The sequence below is a fragment of the Panonychus citri genome, unplaced genomic scaffold (assembly GCF_014898815.1).
Source record: "Panonychus citri isolate SS breed McGregor unplaced genomic scaffold, ASM1489881v1 Contig00124, whole genome shotgun sequence".
In the NCBI taxonomy this organism is placed as follows: domain Eukaryota; kingdom Metazoa; phylum Arthropoda; class Arachnida; order Trombidiformes; family Tetranychidae; genus Panonychus; species Panonychus citri.
The window spans coordinates 57,139-79,230 of NW_026515529.1; the positions used below are offsets into that span (position 1 = coordinate 57,139).

At 34.6% G+C, this 22,092-nt stretch overlaps 2 protein-coding genes across 2 annotated transcripts; one reads left to right on the plus strand and one right to left on the minus strand.

Annotated features, from left to right (window-relative positions):
* The first annotated feature begins 17,157 nt into the window (after nucleotides 1-17,157).
* On the plus strand, nucleotides 17,158-20,448 carry LOC128390608 (polyadenylation and cleavage factor homolog 11-like). The gene is made up of 2 exons (XM_053350352.1): nucleotides 17,158-17,205; nucleotides 17,269-20,448. Exons 1-2 carry the CDS (start codon nucleotides 17,158-17,160, stop codon nucleotides 20,224-20,226), a joined length of 3,006 nt encoding a protein of 1,001 aa, XP_053206327.1. The 3' UTR covers nucleotides 20,227-20,448.
* On the minus strand, nucleotides 20,360-21,732 carry LOC128390596 (putative protein TPRXL). The gene has a single exon (XM_053350340.1). The coding sequence runs from the start codon at nucleotides 21,602-21,604 to the stop codon at nucleotides 20,558-20,560; it is 1,047 nt and encodes a 348-aa protein (XP_053206315.1). The 5' UTR covers nucleotides 21,605-21,732; the 3' UTR covers nucleotides 20,360-20,557.
* Between the last annotated feature and the right edge of the window lie 360 nt (nucleotides 21,733-22,092).

Consider the following 22,092-nt stretch of genomic DNA (forward strand, 5'->3'; position numbering starts at 1 on the left):
TTTTTATATTTCTCTCATCGATAATTATTGTTGATTGTCATCTTCTAATCCACGAATCAAATGTTTGGATTCCAATTTTCAACAACAGTGTACGAGCTCCATTTTTCTTCTTCACCGATGACAAATTTTACATAACAAATTATTCGAGTCAAGCTCTCAACACGGACACTAACGCTGTTGGTGAACAAGGTAGTGTGACTCGTTTTGCTCCAGCTTATTCTCGTAGACCCAATTACGACAACTACTACTTCTTGCACAGGAAGGGTGGCCATCTTGATTTCGCGCTTTATAACTATACAGAAAATGGTTTTCAACTAATAGCCGAGCCATTTTCTGGAGCATACTATAATACTCATCGCTGGCTTTCAATAAATGATTCATTTTATGAAATTGCAATGGAGCAAGGATCAACTATAGAGAATGATTCTCGAGCGTATATATATTCTCTTATAAGATCTTATGTCAGAGAAAATAGTGATCTGGCGTCATTTTACCATCATCCCACTGAATCCACAGTTCGTTCGTTTAAAATTCTTCAAGTATTCAAGTTTCGTGAAAAGATCTACTCGTTCGGCCTTCTAACAATTGACCTCCTAAGGCCAGTCTACTTCATCTCTCAACTATCAGTCTTTTCGATCAATGGGTCACGTATCAGTAATGAAAGATATTTTTACTCCGAAATTCATTCGATTTCATTATATGAACGTTATGGTTCGGTTGACAAAGTTCGGTTTGTTGATTCTTTTTCTATCATGAGCAATGTATCTTCATTCTCTTTGATTGCATTCTCTTATAATCGAAATGAAAGAGATCATATTGCAGTGATTCCATTTAATCCGATGGTGGATGACTTCAGAAGGCCAACTCGTGGTTGTCGAACTGCGAGAACTTTTTGGAAGGCTGATCTGTTCAGCGCATCTGGTCCAGATTGTAACTCTTTTCGCCCACACATATGGGCGAGACGCAGAGATTTCAGATATTATGATTTTAACGATATTCTAACAGGAAGTTGGACTCAAATCATCGATTTCATTCCATTGGCTCTCGATGCGACTCCAGGTTATGTTTTCCTCGTTCTTTCCTCTGACAGTAATTTTACCAGATATCGATATTCAATTCACTTTGTCAATGCAACTTATTATGTCGTGTCCCACCTCAACGAAACTACTTTCACTCATCCTAATATTGTTGGTTCAAATGAAACAGTATCACAAATTTATTACTATGGTTTTACTCATCCGCGCGTCATAGTTACACTTAATCAGTATTCTTACACTGATTCAATTATTTTATGTCCATTTCTGAACAATTCATGCATTGATTGCTTTACAACCAAAGTTTATGATCCGAATGGTAATTTTCTTCGATATTGTCAGTGGACACAAGGAAATTCATTAACATCAGGTGAATGTTCAATCGGTGATACAAATTCTGGTGATTCAAGGTAATAATTTAAATAGCTTCTTCCAGTTATTTAATTTAATTTAATCATCTTTTACAGAGAAACTACACTCACGAATCAAACAGTAAATCCATGTTTCAGTCCCACTAATATCGAAGTTGACTACTCTTTCGATGAACCGACATTTGATTTGAACTTCGATCTCCTTGGTTTCCATTCAAGATATGCAGAAATTTTTCCCTTGGCCATTACTTTAGTCGAATCTATGACATTTTCATTCATAGAAAATTGTACTGTTGTGAGTTATAATCAGTCCAAGATTTATCTCAACTGCAATCGGGTGAATTCTGGTCAATATCAACTATCGATTCTTATGCTAAGACGACGAGGTCCATTTGAAACAGGAGACATTGACAACCTGATCACTTATAGCGATCCTTTCACCATCGGTTCACCACCTCCTCCTGAATCTTCTCACGGATCTTCATCTCTTTATATCCTGTTGATAATATTACGAGTTTTCGCCTTTATCATCTCGGTGATTGCTATCATTGTATTTCATTATTTACTATTTTTTTCGTTGTATTTCAAAACTAAAACCTCCGTTTCATCAAAACATAACAAAACAACGAGAAAAGAGTCTTTTGAAACAAAGTCTAAAAGGCAGAAGATTCGTTTTGGATTATAAGTACAAAAACTCGAATAAAACACGTTCAGAAGTTAGACGATATCAGACGATCTCAACATCGAATGAATTAATTTCGAAAGCTCATATGGTATTTGGTACAAGACTCAGTTCGTTTTCATTATGAATATTCCATTTCTTTAAATATTTACTGTTTTATATTGTTATCTATATTATTTTTTAATTCCAGATTTTTCAGATTCGTAAATGAATCGGCACATGCTAATAATTCAATTAATGTTGATCGAATTCACTCTTCGATCAGAACTTCGAAAACTATTCACAACTTTTATGCCTCCGGTAGAACCTTGTATTTAACCTTAGTTGATTGTTTTAAAACCAAAATTATTATCACCAAAAGTGAAGACTGATTTACAATTAATTAATTGCAATCAAGAAATTATGAGCATTAGGATAAGAGAATGAAAATAAGTCTCGATTATTATCCAGTGAATATAATCCTAATTGTGTTTCCATAATTAGAACAAGATGAATATCTTTTATTTTGTATTTTCGTCTCTCGAACAAAATGTTGCATTTAATTTCTTTAGCAAGTTTTTCTTTAATTTGTACATTTCTCTCATCGATAGTTGGTGTTAATTGTCATCTTCTTATCCACGAAACAAATGTTTGGATTCCAATTTTCAACAACAGTTACCGAGCTCCTTATTTCTTTTTCACTGATGACAAATTTTACACAACTAATTATTCGAATCAAGCTCTCAACACGGACCGTAACGCAGTTGGTGAACGAAGTAGCATGACTCGTTTATCTCCAGCTTATTCTCGTAGACCCAATTACGACAACTACTACTTCTTGCACAGAAAGGGTGGCCATATCAATTAGCATTATCAATCATAGCAACGGATCTTCATTCTCTTTGATTGCAGTCTCTTATAATCGAAATGAAAGCCATCATATTGCAGTGATTCCATTTAATCTGATGCTGGATGACTTTGAAAGGCCAACTAACAGCTGCCAAACTACGATAACTTTTTGGCAGGCTGATCTGTTCAGCGAATCTGGTCCAGGGTATAACTCTTATCTCGGCCCAGATCGCTGTCTAATGTGGTCAAAACGTAAAGACTTTAGAGGTTATCATCTCACAGGTATTCTATCGGGGGACTGGACTCGAATAGTTGATTTTCTTCCACTGGCTCTCGATGCGACTCCAGGTTATGTTTTCCTCGTTCTTTTGTCTAACTGTAATTTTACCAGATATTCAATTCACTTTGTCGATGAAAATTACTGTGTCCCGACCCACCTAAACGAAACTACTTTCACTCGTCCTAATATTGTTGACACAAATGGAACAGAAGCACAGATTTATTTCTATGGTTTTAATCATCCACGTGTGATAATCACACTTAATCAGTATTCTTACACTGATTCAATTATTTTATGTCCATTTCTGAACAATTCATGCATTGATTGCTTTACAACCAAAATTCATAATTCGAATGGTAATTTTCTTCGATATTGTCAGTGGACACAAGGAAATTCATTAACATCGGGCGAATGTTCAATCGGTGATACAAATTCTGGTGATTCAAGGTAATAATTTAAATAGCTTCTTCCAGTTATTTAATTTAATTTAATCATCTTTTACAGAGAAACTACACTCACGAATCAAACAGTAAATCCATGTTTCAGTCCCACTAATATCGAAGTTGACTACTCTTTTGTAGGGTAGAGATTTAACCCTTCACTTCACTTATTAATTTTATTCATTTAAATTTAACTTTAGTTAATTTATCATTTTCATTTAATCAACAATTAACTAATTACAATTAACAAACATTACAACTTTAATTAACAATTAAACTTAACTAATCATTTTCTTTAGAAAAACAAATTAACAGTTAATGATGGAGAGAATAGTCTTGTCAATTCTTAAGAAAATAACCTTCTGGTTTTAATCATTGGCGTCAATTTGCTTTCTTTACTTACTTTCTCTTTCTACAAATATTTTCTCTTCTTTCTTATCTTTAACTTTTGTTAACTCTGATTACATTACCATTTTTCCCACAGTAAGATTTTGTTTTAACAACAATTAGTCAACAATGATTATGTTAAAACTTAAGTTAACTCATCTTTGATCTCTGACTTAATTGTCTGTTATCAATTAACAGGATTTACCAACGGATAAAAATATTCAATTGAATGATTATATAAATACAATCTAATCAACAAATGTATCTCAGTCCAGTTAACACTTTCAATCTAGATTCTTTTCTACTTAAGTGAATTTTATTCTGTGTTCTTATTAGAATTTCATTCTAATCATTGATATTTCATTTTCTTCTATAATAGAAACAAACATCTTAAGATAATTGGGGTTATCTCAAAATAATCCATCAAAGGAGGAAGAAGACTGAAGAATATCTCAATCAAACAAATAATTTACAATTGACAAACCTGATATTATCAAAGAATTATATCTTTCCTTCACTTTCGATGAACCGACATTTGATCATTCCAATATTAACGGTAAATCCATGTTTGTATTAACATCCAAAGACACACCCCATTTGGACTTATTTAATATTGAATCTATCTATTTCCTGAACTTTATTTCAGTTTATTACTCATTTATAGAAAATTGTACTGTTGTGAGTTATAATCAGTCCAAGATTTATCTCAATCGGGTGAATTCTGGTCAATATCAATTATCGATTCTTATGCTCAGACGACGAGGTCCATTTGAAACAGGAGACATTGATAACTTGATCACTTATAGTAATCGTTTCACTATCGGTTCACCACCACCTCCTCCACCTCCTCCTCCTGAATCTTCTTATAGCTTGATGATAATATTACTAGTTATCGCCTTTATTATCTCTATGATTGCATTCGTTGTATTTTATACTCGTCGTACTGAGGTTAGAAAAGTCCCGGACACAATGGTCGGGACAAAAAATCTTTCATCCAAAGGCTTGTAGGGTAGAAATTCTGACTCCCTCAGCTTTTCTTAGCTTATTCTTTAAGAATATCTCCCGATTAGATTTTCAATCGTATCTTTTTATTAATTAACTTTCATTAATTTCATTTGATTTTCATTTTTTATAATTATGTAAACCTCTTTCGGTTTCAACCTTCCGTTGTATTACTGTTAAGAGTCTCTCTTTCGAAAGTCTCGGGATAGAGCTCCTTTCTTCTTTATATTTTAAATGATTCCTTCATATTTGATTCCTTCAGGCTCGCTACCTGATATAAGGAGCAAACATAAATCGTCGTTAAATCTCAAATCTAAATCAGTACCATTTTTGAAAGATCGTTCCCGTGAATTGGTCGGCAAAAAAAGCAAATCAATTGATCCAAAAGTCCCCAAGAAAAGCTCTTCAAAAACCAAGACCATCGCAACACCCAAACAGACAAAAAGAACAAGAAATGAATCTCTTCAATCAAAAGCTAAACGATAAAAGGTCCGTTGTGATTTCCGTTAGAGATCTGCCATCTGAATTACTCCAGAAATCTAAGTTAAAGCCATTACAACTATTCTCAGTAACTTTCGTCGAGTTCTCAACTTAATAGTCAATTCGCTTTTAAGAAAAGCGATGAGAAGAATCAAATTCGGTAACTGATCAAGTCTCAAGTAATAAAAATTTGGCAACAATTTTTCTCGAAAGAAACGCGTTCAGAAATTAGACTATCGGGTGAATATTCAATCGGATGCACAGATTCTAATGATTAAAGGTTATAATTAAAATATTTTCTTTTTTTTCTTATTTATTCAATTTAATTCTAATTTATCATCATTCCAATAGAGAAATTAGGCCAACAGGTCACAATGTAAATCCATGTTTCAGTCTATTTTTAGTCAATTTACCATTCTGGTAGCCATGAAGTTCTAAAATTTTCGATACCCATTGAATCGTAAGCAAGTTGTCCTCGGAAATTACACTAATCACCAAAAGTGAAGACTGATTTACACTTAATTAATTGCAATCAAAGTTATGAGCATTGGGATAAGAGAATGAAAATAAACTCGATAATTATCCTGTGAGTATAATCTATTTGTGTTTTCATAATTAAGAAGATAAATATACAATTTTTTTCGAACAAAATGTTCCATTTAATTTCTCTACAAGTTTTCTTCAATTTGTATTTCTCTCATTGATAGTTGGTATTAATTGTCATCTTCTTATCCACGAATCAAATGTTTGGATTCCGATTTTCAATGACAGTTTAACATCTCCTTATTTCTTTTTCAACGATAACAAATTTTACCCAACTAATTATTCGAGTCGAGCTCTTAACACGGACCCTAACGCAGTTGGTGAACAAAGTAGCGTGACTCGTTTTACTCCAGCTTATTCTCGTAGACCCAATTACTACAACTACTACCTCTTACACAGGAAGTACGGCCATGCCTATTTCGCGCGTTATAACTATACAGAAAATGGTTTTCAACTAATAGCCGGACCATTTACTACAGGATTCTATTATACTCATCGATGGCTTTCAATTAATACTTCATTTTATGAAATTGCAATGTTGTCAGGATTCAGTATAACAAATAATCGAACGTATATATTTTGGCTTACGATATCTTATGTCAATGGAAGAACTTATCGGAATATATATCAACATGATAACATTGAATCCAGAGTTCGCTCGTTTAGAATTCTTGAGGTATTCAAGTTTCGGGAAAAGATTTACTCGTTCGGGCTCCTGACAATTGACCTCCTAAGGCCAGTCTACTTCATCTCTCAATCAGTTGTCTTTTCGATCAATGGGTCACAAATCAGTTTAGAAAGATATTTCTACTCCGAACTTCATTCGATTTCATTATATGAACGTTATGGTTCGGTTGACAAAGTTCGATTTGTTGATTCTTTTTCTATCATGAGCAATGGATCTTCATTCTCTTTGATTGCATTCTCTTATAATCGAAATGAAAGAGATCATATTGCAGTGATTCCATTTAATTCGCTGCTAAATGACTTCGAAAGGCCAACTAATGGTTGTCGAACTGCGAGAACTTTTTGGAAGGCTGATCTGTTCAGCGCATCTGGTCCAGAGTGTAACTCTTTTACCAGTTTCATATGGGCGAGACGTAGAGATTTCAGAGGTTATAATCTTAACGATATTCTAACAGGTAATTGGACTCGAATCATCGATTTCATTCCATTGGCTCTCGATGCGACTCCAGGTTATGTTTTCCTCGTTCTTTCCTCTGACAGTCGTTTTACTAGATATCGATATTCAATTCACTCTGTCAATGCAACTGATTATGTCGTGCCCCACCTCAACGAAACTACTTTCATTCATCCTAATATCGTTAATGCAAATCAAAGCATTTCACAAATTTATTACTACGGTTTTAATCATCCACGTGTGATAATTACACTTAATCAGTATTCTTACACTGAATCAATTATTTTGTGTCCATTTCTGAACAATTCATGTATTGATTGCTTTACAACCAAAATTTATAATTCGAATGGTAATTTTCTTCGATATTGTCAATGGAGACGAGGAAATTCATTAACATCGGGTGAATGTTCAATCGGTGATACAAATTCTGCTAATTCAAGGTAAGAATTTGGCTAGTTTATTTATATATCTTTCCTATTTATTTCTTTAATTCTAATTTATCATATTTTTTACAGAGAAACTACACTCTCGAATCAAACAGTAAATCCGTGTTTCAGTCCAACTAATATCCAAGTAGACTACACTCCTGATGAACCGACATTTGATTTGAACTTCGATCTCCTTGGTTTCCATTCAAGATATGCAGATATTTTTCCCTTGAACTTCACTTTAGTCGACATTACACTTTCATTCATAGAAAATTGTACTGTTGTGAGTTATAATCAGTCCAATATTTATCTCAACTGCAATTGGGTGAATTCTGGTCAATATCAATTATCGATTCTTATGCTCAGACGACGAGGTCCATTTGAAACAGGAGACATTGACAACTTGATCACTTATAGTAATCCTTTCACCATCGGTTCACCTCCTTCTCCTCTCCTCTCCTCTCCTCCTTCCTCTCCTCCTCTCCTTCCTTCCTCTCCTCTCCTTCTCCTTCTCCTTCTCCTTCTCCTTCTCCTCCTCTCCTCCTTCTCCCTCTCCTTCCTTCTCCTCTTCTCCTCTCCCTCCTTCCTCCTCTCCTCCTCTCCTTCTCCTTCCCTTCCTCCTCCTCTCCTTCTCCCTTCCTTCCTCTCTTCTCCTTCTCCTTCTCCTTCTCCTTCTCCTTCTCCTTCTCCTTCTCCTTCTCCTTCTCCTTCTCCTTCTCCTTCTCCTCCTCCTACTCCTACTCCTCCTGAATATTCTTACAGCCTGTTGATAATATTAATAGTTATCGCCTTTATTATCTCTATTGCATTGCATCTGTATTTAATACTGTCGTACTGAGATCAGTCCGGTCTCAATGGTCGAGGCAAAAAATTCAATCCAAAGGCTCGCTACCTGACATAAGGAGCAAACATAAATCGTCGTTAAATCTCAAATCTAAATCAGTAGTAATTCCGACAGTCCATCTCAAATCTAAATCAGTACCATTTTTGAAAGATCGTTCCCGTGAATTGGTCGGCAAAAAAAGCAAATCAATTGATCCAAAAGTCCCCAAGAAAAACCCTTCAAAAACCAAGACCATCGCAACATCCAAACAGACAAAAAGAACAAGAAATGAATCTCTTCAATCAAAAGCTAAACGATAAAAGGTCCGTTGTGATTTCTAATATAATAAGATAATAAGATAATCAATCGTAACTTTGGATGATTAAATTTCGAGATTAATATGCGATTACTATTTGTAGCAATTTGAGGTTTGATTGATTGTTCTTAGAACGGTTTTGCTGAATGAAATAATTATTCTAGAAAACAATGAAAATTAAGGTACTTAACTGTATTGAACCTTAGTTATTGTATTGACTGTTTTACAACCAAAATTTATTGCCCGAAGGTAATTTTCTTCGATATTGTCATCGGGTGAATATTCAATCGAGTGCACAGATTCTACTGATTAAAGGTAATAATTTAATTAGTCTCTTCTCTTTCTTATTTATCCAATTAAATTCTAATTTATCATCATTCCAATAGAGGAATAAGGCCAACAGGTAAATCCATGTTTCAGTCCAAATATTTACTATATCCAAGTAGATTTCACTCCTGATGAACCGATATTTTATTTGGACTTCGATCTAATAATATTTTTAGTCAATCTACCATTCTGGTAGATATTTTTCCCTTGAACTTTACTTTAGTCGACATTACACTTTCATTTATAGAAAATTGTACTGTTGTGAGTTATAATCAGTCCAATCATTCAATTTGTTAATTGTTTGGAAATTAATCTGGATTTCAAGTCTTTTCCATGAACATTTAATTATTTTTATCATCTTCCAATTGCCCGCTTTTATCTAAAGAGCGAAATGTTTACATTGCTGTTACCGTTGTTATGTTTGATGATCGGTTGATGATAAAAATTAATTAAAAATTAGGGTAAAAAGAAAAATAGGAAAATGACAAAACACGCCCTTTAGGGACAATTTCCTAATTAAATAAAATTTAAATGATTTAAAATCTACTTGATTTGATTTATGAAATCAAGATCTTGAGTTCAACTAATCCAACTTGGTGAATACACTTTTTGATTTAATCTTCCAATCAATTGATCTTTGGATTAATCGATTTCAGCTTCTAATCTCGGTTGGTGAATACGGGCCTTAATCTTTCTTTTGATAAGAACCATTGTGTTCAGTTACCAAGGTAACCACAGTTACCATTATCATTAATCTTCAATCTTTATGATTAGTTAACTTTTTACTTTCAATAGATTAACATCTATGTTTTAAAGTTCTCTTTTCTTTACAATAAAAATTCAGTTTCATACTTGATGAATAATTATAATTTGTTCTTGTTAACTCAGTTAAGTCGAAAGATTTTCATCTTTAAGTTCATTTAATCAGTTAATTAGTTACACCTAACACGAGTCAAATCCTCGATCGAATTTTAATATTAAGGCCCGTATTCACCAACCGAGATTAGAAGCTGAAATCGATTAATCCAAAGATCAATTGATTGGAAGATTAAATCAAAAAGTGTATTCACCAAGTTGGATTAGTTGAACTCAAGATCTTGATTTCGCAAATCAAATCAAGTAGATTTTAAATCATTTAAATTTTTATTTAATTAGGAAATTGTCCCTAAAAGGGCGTGTTTTGTCATTTTTTCCCTATTTTTTCTTTTATACCCCTAATTTTTAATTAATTTTTATCATCAACCGATCATCAAACATAACAACGGTAACAGCAATGTAAACATTTCACTCTTTAGATAAAAGCGGGCAATTGGAAGATGATAAAAATAATTAAATGTTCATGGAAAATATTTGAAATCCAGATTAATTTCCAAACAATTAACAAATTGAATGATTAGACTGATCAAGTTTTCTGAAAATCTTCATTACGATTTTTTTGAAAAAAAAATATTCTTTACGCTAGCGAAAATTTTAGGAAAACAATAGAATATTGTGATACTAATCGGTTCATCAAAAAAAAAATTTCAAGAAAAAAGAGTTAAAACAGAAAAAATGAGAAAAAAAGTTGAAATCAGCTTTTAATCTTGGTAATTACCAAGATTAATTTTTGATGGCCACTTAGCAGAAAATCTTGAATCAGATTAGGCTAATTTCACTTGGTGAAACAACAATTAAATCTCGACTTAATTGATTTCGGTTGGTGAAATGCAAATTTTTGATAAAGAGTTTTAGAAATCTTCGCTTAGCTATTATTCCAAATCAAATTTTAATTTTAATTGGTGAAACAGTTAAGTTTAACTCAGCTGATTTAATCTCAGAGTTAAGCTTAATCTCGGTTGGTGAATACGGGCCTAAGTGAAGGTGATAGCTTCTTCTCTTTCGGTTTCAACCTTCCGTTGTATTACTGTTCAGAGTCTCTCTTTCGAAAGTCTCGGGATAGAGCTTCTTTCTTCTTTATATTTTAAATATATGATTCCTTCATATTTGATTCCTTCAGGCTCGCTACCTGATATAAGGAGCAAACATAAATCGTCGTTAAATCTCAAATCTAAATCAGTACCATTTTTGAAAGATCGTTCCCGTGAATTGGTCGGCAAAAAAAGCAAATCAATTGATCCAAAAGTCCCCAAGAAAAGCTCTTCAAAAACCAAGACCATCGCAACACCCAAACAGACAAAAAGAACAAGAAATGAATCTCTTCAATCAAAAATCAAACGATAAAAGGTCCGTTGTGATTTCCGTTAGAGATCTGCCATCTGAATTACTCCAGAAAATCTAAGTTAAAGCCATTACAACTATTCTCAGTAACTTTCGTCGAGTTCTCAACTTAATAGTCAATTCGCTTTTAAGAAAAGCGATGAGAAGAATCAAATTCGAAAACTGGTCAAGTCTCAAGTAATAAAAATTTGGCAACAATTTTTCTCGAAAGAAACGCGTTCAGAAATTAGACTATCGGGTGAATATTCAATCGGATGCACAGATTCTAATGATTAAAGGTTATAATTAAAATATTTTCTTTTTTCTCTTATTTATTCAATTTAATTCTAATTTATCATCATTCCAATAGAGAAATTAGGCCAACAGGTCACAATGTAAATCCATGTTTCAGTCTATTTTTAGTCAATTTACCATTCTGGTAGCCATGAAGGTCTAAAATTTTCGATACCCATTGAATCGTAAGCAAGTTGTCCTCGGAAATTACACTAATCACCAAAAGTGAAGACTGATTTACACTTAATTAATTGCAATCAAGAAGTTATGAGCATTGGGATAAGAGAATGAAAATAAATCTCGATAATTATCCTGTGAGTATAATCCTATTTGTGTTTTCATAATTAGCAGAAGATAAATATACAATTTCTTTTCGAACAAAATGTTCCATTTAATTTCTCTAGCAAGTTTTTCTTCAATTTGTATATTTCTCTCATTGATAGTTGGTATTAATTGTCATCTTCTTATCCACGAATCAAATGTTTGGATTCCGATTTTCAATGACAGTTTAACATCTCCTTATTTCTTTTTCAACGATAACACATTTTACCCAACTAATTATTCGAGTCGAGCTCTTAACACGGACCCTAACGCAGTTGGTGAACGAAGTAGCGTGACTCGTTTTGCTCCAGCTTATTCTCGTAGACCCAATTACTACAATTACTACTTCTTACACAGGAAGTACGGCAATGTCTATTTCGCGCGTTATACCTATACACGCAATGGTTTTCAATATGTAGTCGGACCATTTACTACAGGATTCTATTATACTCATCGATGGCTTTCAATTAATACTTCATTTTATGAAATTGCAATGTTGTCAGGATCCAGTATAACAAATAATCGAACGGGTATATTTTGGCTTACGATATCTTATGCCAATGGAAGAACTTTTCGGTTTAGATATCAGCATGCTAACATTGAATCCAGAGTTCGCTCGTTTAGAATTCTTGAGGTATTCAAGTTTCGGGAAAAGATTTACTCGTTCGGGCTCCTGACAATTGACCGTCTAAGGCCAGTCTACTTCATCTCCCAACTATCAGTCTTTTCGATCAATGGCTCACAAATCAGTTTAGAAAGATATTTCTACTCCGAACTTCATTCGATTTCATTATATGAACGTTATGGTTCGGTTGACAAAGTTCGATTTGTTGATTCTTTTTCTATCATGAGCAATGGATCTTCATTCTCTTTGATTGCATTCTCTTATAATCGAAATGGAAGAGATCATATTGCAGTGATTCCATTTAATCCGATTGTGGATGACTTTGATAGGCCAACTAATGGTTGTCGAACTGCAGCAACTTTTTGGAAGGCTGATCTGTTCAGCGAATCTGGTCCAGAGTGTAACTCTAACACTCGAACAATATGGTCAAAACGCAGAGACTTTAGAGCTTATAATCTGACAGGTATTCTAACGGGAAATTGGACTCAAATCATCGATTTCATTCCATTGGCTCTCGATGCGACTCCAGGTTATGTTTTCCTCGTTCTTTCCTCTGACAGTAATTTTACCAGATATCGATATTCAATTCACTTTGTCGATGAAAATTATTCTGTCTTGCCCCACCCGAACGAAACTACTTTCACTCATCCTAATATCGTAAATGCAAATCAAACAATTTCACAAATTTATTATTACGGTTTTACTCATCCACGTGTGATAATTACACTTAATCAATATTCTTACTATGAACCAATTATTTTGTGTCCATTTCTGAACAATTCATGTATTGATTGTTTTACAACAAAAGTTTATAATCCGAATGGTAATTTTCTTCGATATTGTCAATGGAGACGAGGAAGTTCATTAACATCGGGCGAATGTTCAATCGGTGATACAAATTCTGCTAATTCAAGGTAAGAATTTAAATAGTTTATTTATATATCTTTCCTATTTATTTCTTTAATTCTAATTTATCATCTTTTTTACAGAGAAATTACACTCACGAATCGAACAGTAAATCCATGTTTCAGTCCAACTAATATCCAAGTAGACTACACTCCTGATGAACCGACATTTGATTTGAACTTCGATCTCCTCGGTTACCATTCAAGATATGCAAATATTTTTCCCTTGAACTTCACTTTAGTCGACATTACAACACTTTCATTCATAGAAAATTGTACTGTTGTGAGGTATAATCAGTCCAAGATTTATCTCAACTGCAATCGGGTGAATTCTGGTCAATATCAATTATCGATTCTTATGCTTAGACGACGAGGTCCATTTGAAACAAGAGACATTGATAACTTGATCACTTATAGTGATCCTTTCACCATCGGTTCACCTCCTTCTCCTTCTCCTTCTCCTTCTCCTTCTCCTTCTCCTTCTCCTTCCTCCTTCCTCTCCCTCCTCTCCTTCTCCTTCTCCTCCCTTCCTCCTCCTTCCTCTCCTCTCTCTCCTCTCCTTCTCCTCTCCTTCTCCTTCTCCTTCTCTTCTCCTTCTCCTCCTCCTCTCCTTCCTCTCCTTCTCCTCTCCTCTCCTCTCCTCCTCCTCTCCTTCCTCTCCTCCCTCCTCCTTCTCCTCTCTCCTCCTCTCCTTCCTCTCCTCCTCTCCTCTCCCTCCTCCTCTCCCTCTCCTCTCCTCTCCTCTCCTCTCCTTCTCCTTCTCCTCCTCTCCTCTCCTCCTCCTCTCCTCTCCTCTCCTTCCTTCTCCTCTCCTCTCCTTCTCCTCTCCCTCTCCTCTCCTCTCCTTCCCTCTCCTCTCCTCTCCTTCTCCTCTCCTTCTCCCTCTCCTCTCCCTCCTCCTTCTCCTTCTCCTTCTCCTTCTCCTTCTCCTTCTCCATCCCCTCCTCCTACTCCTACTCCTCCTGAATCTTCTTACAGCCTGTTGATAATATTACTAGTTATCGCCTTTATTATCTCTATGATTGTATTCGTTGTATTTTACACTCGTCGCACTGAGATCAGAAAAGTCCCGGACACAATGGTCGAGGCAAAAAATCTTCCATCCAAAGGCTCGCTACCTGACATAAGGAGCAAACATAAATCGTCGTTAAATCTCAAATCTAAATCAGTAGTAATTCCAACAGTTCATCTCAAATCTAAATCAGTACCATTTTTGAAAGATCGTTCCCGTGAATTGGTCGGCAAAAAAAGCAAATCAATTGATCCAAAAGTCCCCAAGAAAAGCCCTTCAAAAACCAAGACCATCGCAACACCCAAACAGACAAAAAGAACAAGAAATGAATCTCTTCAATCAAAAGCTAAACGATAAAAGGTCCGTTGTGATTTCCGTTAGAGATCTGCCATCTGAATTACTCCAGAAAATCTAAGTTAAAGCCATTACAACTATTCTCAGTAACTTTCGTCGAGTTCTCAACTTATTAATAATAGTCAATTCGCTTTTATATTGAGTAGAAAAGTAAACTCTTTGATTAAAATTCATTTTTTAATTGTTTCTTTACTGAATAATTTCTCAAATTTATGTGATTATTGTTGATTTTGATCAATTGTTGAATACGATTCACATTTGAAAATGGCAAAGAGATCTAAGAATAGGGATGGGAAGAATCGCATTCGAAAATTGATCAAGTCTTGAGTAATAAAAATTTAATTAATAATAAAGATCTGAATTTAATTATCTTATTTCAACAAGAAATCATAAACATTGGGATTACAAGATCAAAATAACTCAATCCGATAAATACAGTTTATCAGTAATTAGATAATCAAGAAATTGTTTTGATTGATAAGATTTGATTATCGCTTTCGATGTGCAAGTGATAAAAAATTACCCTCAGACTCATTTGGTTTGGCTTTATAATCCGTATTTGTCTCCGAACCACAGTTGAACCCAGTAAAATGAAACACGTAGCATGACAATATAACACGCGCTCCTCGTAATCTTTAGAGATGAGATAACGCGAGAGAGAAAAATTGATTGCGATTATCAACCTAAAGAGAAAAATTGATTAGACATTCATGCAAACAATGAGAATTTTTTTTCGAGTAACATGAATCAAGATTTTTCGTGTTTATTTGCACGTGAAGCGTTTAACTTTTTAAATGATGTGCGTTAATTTGCGGCAACCAAGAAACAAAAAGAATAAAGAAGCTTATTACTCTTTGGAGTGCATGATTAGATAATCAATCGTAACTTTGGATGATTAAATTTCGAGATTAATATGCGATTACTATTTGTAGCAATTTGAGGTTTGATTGATTGTTCTTAGAACGGTTTTGCTGAATGAAACGGTGATCGAACTGGTTCAAGATTAAACGGATTTGAGGGTAAATCGGTTGATGATCTTTGATTGTTCGGTGTTGTTGTCGTGGTGCTTGATGGTGTAATTGGTGTGACACTTGATGACACTGATTGTGATACGGTTGAAGTAATCGTAGTGTTAATTGGACTGCAAGTAGAGTTACAAGTTGTTGGTGAGTTTTCTAGTGACGGATAAACGAATAGAGGGAAAGGATGGTACTCAGGTCGAGGGTCAAATATGACCCATGGAGTTGAAGGCGGTGGTGGCGACGACGACGATTCTGACCTCGGGTAACCAAAAAAACTCAAATGCAAGTTACGAGGTAAAAGCCGATCATTTGAATGTCCGAAAACACTGGTAAGGAAAATAAGTGAAACGAAACAAGTTGCTGACATTTGAATCCAATGTTAACCAGCAATTAACTGTAAATGATATTGAGATAACACATTTCTTTAATTATTCAATTTCCACATTTGATGAAATCATTTCAACTTCGATTAAATTTTTGTTTTCTAATCATCATTGTAATGGTAACTGAAACGGTTGAAACTAAATTCGCAGAGAGAATGACTGAAACCAATGAGTATTAATTCCAAATGTAAATTAGAAAAGCCAATTAATTGTAAATAATATTGTGATGAAATGATTTTTAAATGTTAAATTAAAATGTTTAATTAATTAGATAAAAATGGAAACAGAAATAATTAGAAAACAAATTACCCGCTCAATTTGTTCGTTGCTTAGCAACAAACCAGAAAAAATCATTTTCCACTCGACCCTCTAGCGGATTATCATTAATATCCAATTCTTTGTAAATGTTGAGAGACTTAAATTCAACAATTTAACATTTATGTTTGTTTATAATTAATTAAATCTTAAAAAGTGTATATTATTTTTTTTGTTTCTTTCCTTGTGTCCTCTTCATCTTTCCCCTTCCCTTAAAAAGTATCTTTTTCTCCCATTTCTATTTCTTATTCTGATTCTGATTCTTCTTCTTCTTCTTCTTCCTCCTCTTCTCTTTGTAAATTATTTCTATAGATAATATAATAATAGTCAAATTTTATCCGTTGGAAACTCAACACACACTCACTCAACACTCGCTCACTCACTTATCTGATACATTTACACACAAACACAACAACAACCAAAACAACCAACAACCAACATCCAGACAACATACAATATAAAAATACATACAAACACATACACACACACTGTTCACATTTGTACACACATAAAATGTCCTCCTTGAGGGAAGCCTTGCTTGAATATCACAACTCATTGGAAGAGTTGACCTTCAACTCGAAAACCGTCATTCCATGTTAACTATGGTCGCTGCTGAATTCGATGAGATCCCTGAAGGTCCTCCTAGATATGATTGCTAAACGTGTTACAACGGTTGATATTAAACAGAAACTTCCAGTTTTGTATTTAATAGATTCTATATAAAAATATTGGTAAACCTTTACCGAATTGTTTGAGAAGAAAATAGTCGATGTTTTCAAACATGTTTTGAAGAAGGCGAAGACTACTCGTCAATGTTTGTATAAATTAAGGAAAACATGGATTGGTATTTTCTCTGATTATCATTTACATGAGATTGATTCAGCGGCTCAAAGTATTGATCCAGCTTGGCCTAGTATTCCTACTAATCCAGGACCACCAGCAGCCAAAAGAAAAAAAGAAAATCTAGATTCAACGTCATCAGCTGTATCTAAATCAAAAGGATCAACAATCGCTGTTTCACCAAATCCTTTAGCTACAATACCACCAAGTAGGCGTAAGCAAGCCAGTAAACCTCCATCAACTGTTGCGACCTCAAATTGTAAGTCAACAGTATCCGAGTCAACAATAAAAAAAGCTTCACCTGCAACCACATCCAAATCAAGCAATGCTTTTGGAACCCAGGATAGAGATTATCGGAAAGAAATGGCAACAAATTTGCCAGTCAAAAAACGAACCTCAGGCTTAACCAATATTCAACCTCAACCCCAGGCTCATGGTCAAACTATCATTGGATCCGTTTTACCTCCATCTTCAACTCCACCCCAGATTATGGCTCCTATTCCACAAGCTACGATCGGAGTTAGCGCACTTACTGTACCAGTCCAGGCACCAATAATGGCACCTCTACAAGCGGCGACCATCTCTAATTTTGTATCATCTTTAAACCATCATCCACCAACTCTTAAACCAGCCGAGTCAATTCCCCAATTGTCGAAAGATATTGGTCAACAATATGTCCAAGTGGATGGTAATACGGTCAAGTTATTCTTTTTAGATGAAAATACCTCTATTGTCCTGATGAAAGGGTCTCCTCATTTGTCTTTGAATGAATTAGTAAAAACAAATCCTTATGATCTTGAACCTAGATTGATCATGTTCGAGGGAAAGCAAACAAAAGTGTATATTGATAGTGATAAGAATGGGTCAAAAGAATTTGTTTTACTTAATTTTAACAGTAAACAAACATTTTTTCACGGTGAACACGCTCAGAGCATTAAGTTAGGCGGGCCTTGTCGAGAAATTATTCTCAATGGTAAACCTTATCAGGCTTCTTTCGGTGGACCTCCGATAGATGTTAAGTTCCTCGGGGATACATATCAAACCCATACTCTTAGATTGGGTGGTCCACCACCGCGGGTTAAAATCTCTGACGAGATCAGAGTCGATTTATGGGCTGAATATGTTAAAAAGATAACCGGTCAATCGGATGAAAATCCGATTCCGGCTGTACAAACCTCTTATTCCTCTTTACCTCTTCCCTCAACCCAATCACCTTATCCTCCAAGTATTTTAGGTGCACCATCTTCCTCCTCACTGTTACTACCTCAAGCAACACCTTCTCTGGTTCAACCGACACTTTCAACTCCCAATTTGGCTCCACCAGGATTGTTACCCAATTCAACTGTCGCTCTTTCATCACCCGCCGCCATTTTATCAGCCAATGTACCTTCGTCTCTCAATCCACTTCAACCATCTTTACCGGTAAATTTACCTTCTCTTCAAGCGTCTGTGCCAGTTCCAGGTTCAACTTTAACCTCCACGGTTCCTGGACCAACAACTGATTCACAAGTTAACCTTGGAGATTTATTTAATAAACTTATTTCTGTTGGTATTATTAAAGCAACTGAACCTCAAACTACTGATTCCTCTACAACCTCAATTACTACATCAACAGTATCACCGTCTAACTGTTCAACTTCAACAACAATTGGTTCTTCATCAGCACCATTACCTTCAATCCTGTCAACCAATACAACTACAACAACTTCAGTCGAATCAACAACATCAACACCAACAAATGTACAAACCACACCATCGACAGTTACTCGAACCGATTCACCATCAGTATTAAGTCGAGAAAATGGACTTAGTTCAATCGATGAAATTGAAAGTGAACCTTTACTATTGGAGACAAAATCACTAAAAGCCGATCATCCAAAAGTAATCGCAGATTTAATTAATGGAACTCAATGTCCTAATTGTTCATTACGATTCGAAGTTGGAGATTCAAATGAAAGATCCAAATATTCGGTTCATCTTGATTGGCATTTTAGATTAAATCGACAAGAAAGAACAGATTCTAAATCTAAATCAGCGGCAGTTCGTCGATGGTTTTGTCATCTTGATCTTTGGGTTTCTTTTAAAGAGATAACTGATGAAACGGATGAGATGAACTTGGACACCGAGAAAGAAGAAAACGATTGTGGTGTTGGTGGAGAGAAAAAGGTGTACACAGTTAGTGCCAATGAAGATGAAACTCTTAATGTGTGCGCTGTTTGTAAAGAAAAGTTCGAAACCTCTTGGAACGAAGATGAAGAAGAATGGCAACTATTGAATGCGGTTAAAGGTCAAGATGAGAAAATCTATCATCCTCTCTGTCTAGAAGATCTTCAAAAACAGCGAGAAGCGGAAGCAGCAGCCGCAGCAGCAGCAGCAATCGCCGCCGCTGAAGCTGCTGCCGCTGCCGAAGCTGCTGCCGCTCTTGCTGCCGCTGAAGCAGAGAAAGTGAAAAGCGAAACGGTGATTGAAACACCTTCAACCAATGGAAATGAAGACTCTAAACCAATGGACACCAATGAAGTGAAACAAGAAGAAGAGACAATCAATGTGAAAACGGAAGAGCCTGAAGAGAGCGAAGGAGCCGAAGTAGTCGAAGGAGGAAACAATGAGATTAAGGAAGAAGAGAAAGATACCAAAGAGGAGGAAAATGGCGATAAAATAGTTAATAATGATGAAGAAGAAGATGAAACAGATGATAGTAGTTCTAATAATGAAGATGTAAATGAAGATAATGAAACAAATATTAATAGTAAAGAAAATGAAAATGATAATGAAAATGAAAACGATGAAGATGATGTGATGATTGATGAAGATTATATTTTACATGAACCTCAAACAAAAGGTCAATTAGAAGTTTCTGTTTGCTGTATATCTTAAACGCGTTCAACACCAACAATCAACAATTGGATCAACTTAATTAATCTACAAACGAAGACCCAAATGAAAGCATAAATAGAAACCAAATTATGTAAAAACAATGATGGAATATTCAATCTACTATATTTCAATGTTAATTTTTCTAATGTAAGTTTAATTTTGCATCTTTAAAATTTGAAGGAAAATGTGACAATAAAGTGTAAAAATGTACATAACAATTAACCGAATAACTGTTTCCCTTTTTTTTTATTTTTCTCGGTTTCATTTTTTTTTTCTCTTTCTCTCGGTTGTGAATCTTTTTTCTTTCTGTTCTTCTCGTTAAATTAACCATTTAACTTGAATTACGAGCACCCGTTGGGTCAGAGATTACTTTCTCTACCATCTTGATTATATTCTGTAAATCTTGTTTATCTTTACGTAGTTTAGCAATTTCGCTTTGATAATTTGTATTGCTTTTAACTAATTTGTCTAAATATATTTTTGAAGGTTCGTCTAATTGAGTTTTAACATGTAACAGTTTCGCTGCTGAATTAAGAGTCCAGAAAACGTCACTTCGTGCCTTTAAATGAGCCGCCGGAGTTGATTTAACAATTGGGACAATATTATTTTCAGGATGATTTGAACCTTTACTAACTCGTGATGATGATGATGATGATGATGATGATGGCGGAGGAGGTGGTGGTGGTGGTGAAGGTTTAGAGGTTTGTATACTAGTAGTTTTGTTCAATGATGAAGTAACTGTGGCAAAATTATTATGATTGTTGCTCATTGAAGTGTTGCCATTTTTACTGTGATTTGAATTATTGTTACCAACTGTGGTTGATTTAGGAACAGCAAAAGGGTTTGATGTTGTCTCAAAGGTAATTAGATTACCAGAAGCATCTCTATCAGGTTTTTTAAAACGTTTATGATCAGCTTTTTGTGAATCAGTTGAAGAGCTTGACACTGGCCGTGAGCATTGAGGTGATGATTGATTGGCTTTTTTAGCAACTTTGGCTTTAAAATTATGTCCATCAGATGATTTATTTGATTCTAATGGTAAATGATGTTTAAGTGGATTCCTTTGTAACGGTAATGATTGTGGTGGTTGTAATTGTTGTTGTAATTGTTGTTGGTGTTGTAATTGACGTGAATATGGACGAGCTGATGGCTGAGATTTTGGACGTGATGTTGGTGTTGATTGAGCTTGTGGTAGAAGAACATTTTCTCTCTCTTTAAGTAATAAATTGTCAGAAACCTCGTAAATTTGTCTCCTCGGTTCTTTACCATTAAGATATGTTTTCACAATGTACGCTCTCCAGTCCTGATAGGATGTTGGTCCTTCTTCATCGAAACTGTCATCGTCACTTGACGCACTCGAAGACCCACTTGACTCCATCAATAAAATCAATCTAATAAGTAAAAAGAATAAAATTTACCAACTTGTTGGAGATAAAAAAAAGCACAAAGGAAAATGACAATTAGTCTTATCAATAAGAAAATCTTTTAAAATCTGATGAAATAAATTAAAAAAAGAAAAGAATTAAATCGAGTAGTTTGATATTCCACAGATTGGAGGCGCCATTGACCCAAGAGAAAAAATGATAAAAGAAACTCGATGCGCCTCTACCCATGGAAAACTGAACTAACTCATTTTCTCAACTTCGATTAATTATTTTTCCATTTTATTTTTGATTGTTTATTTTTTTTCTTCTTTATCTCTGTTTAAGCTGGAGAAGAGTGAGAAATTATTTTATTCTAAATATTTTAATCAATTTACTCTTTAATTGTCTGATATAAATCGAAGTTATTTTGCCGATGTTTTGATTTTTTTTTCGTTTTTTTTTTTGAAAAAGTCAATAAACTTTTTCGAGTGAAAGTTTTAAA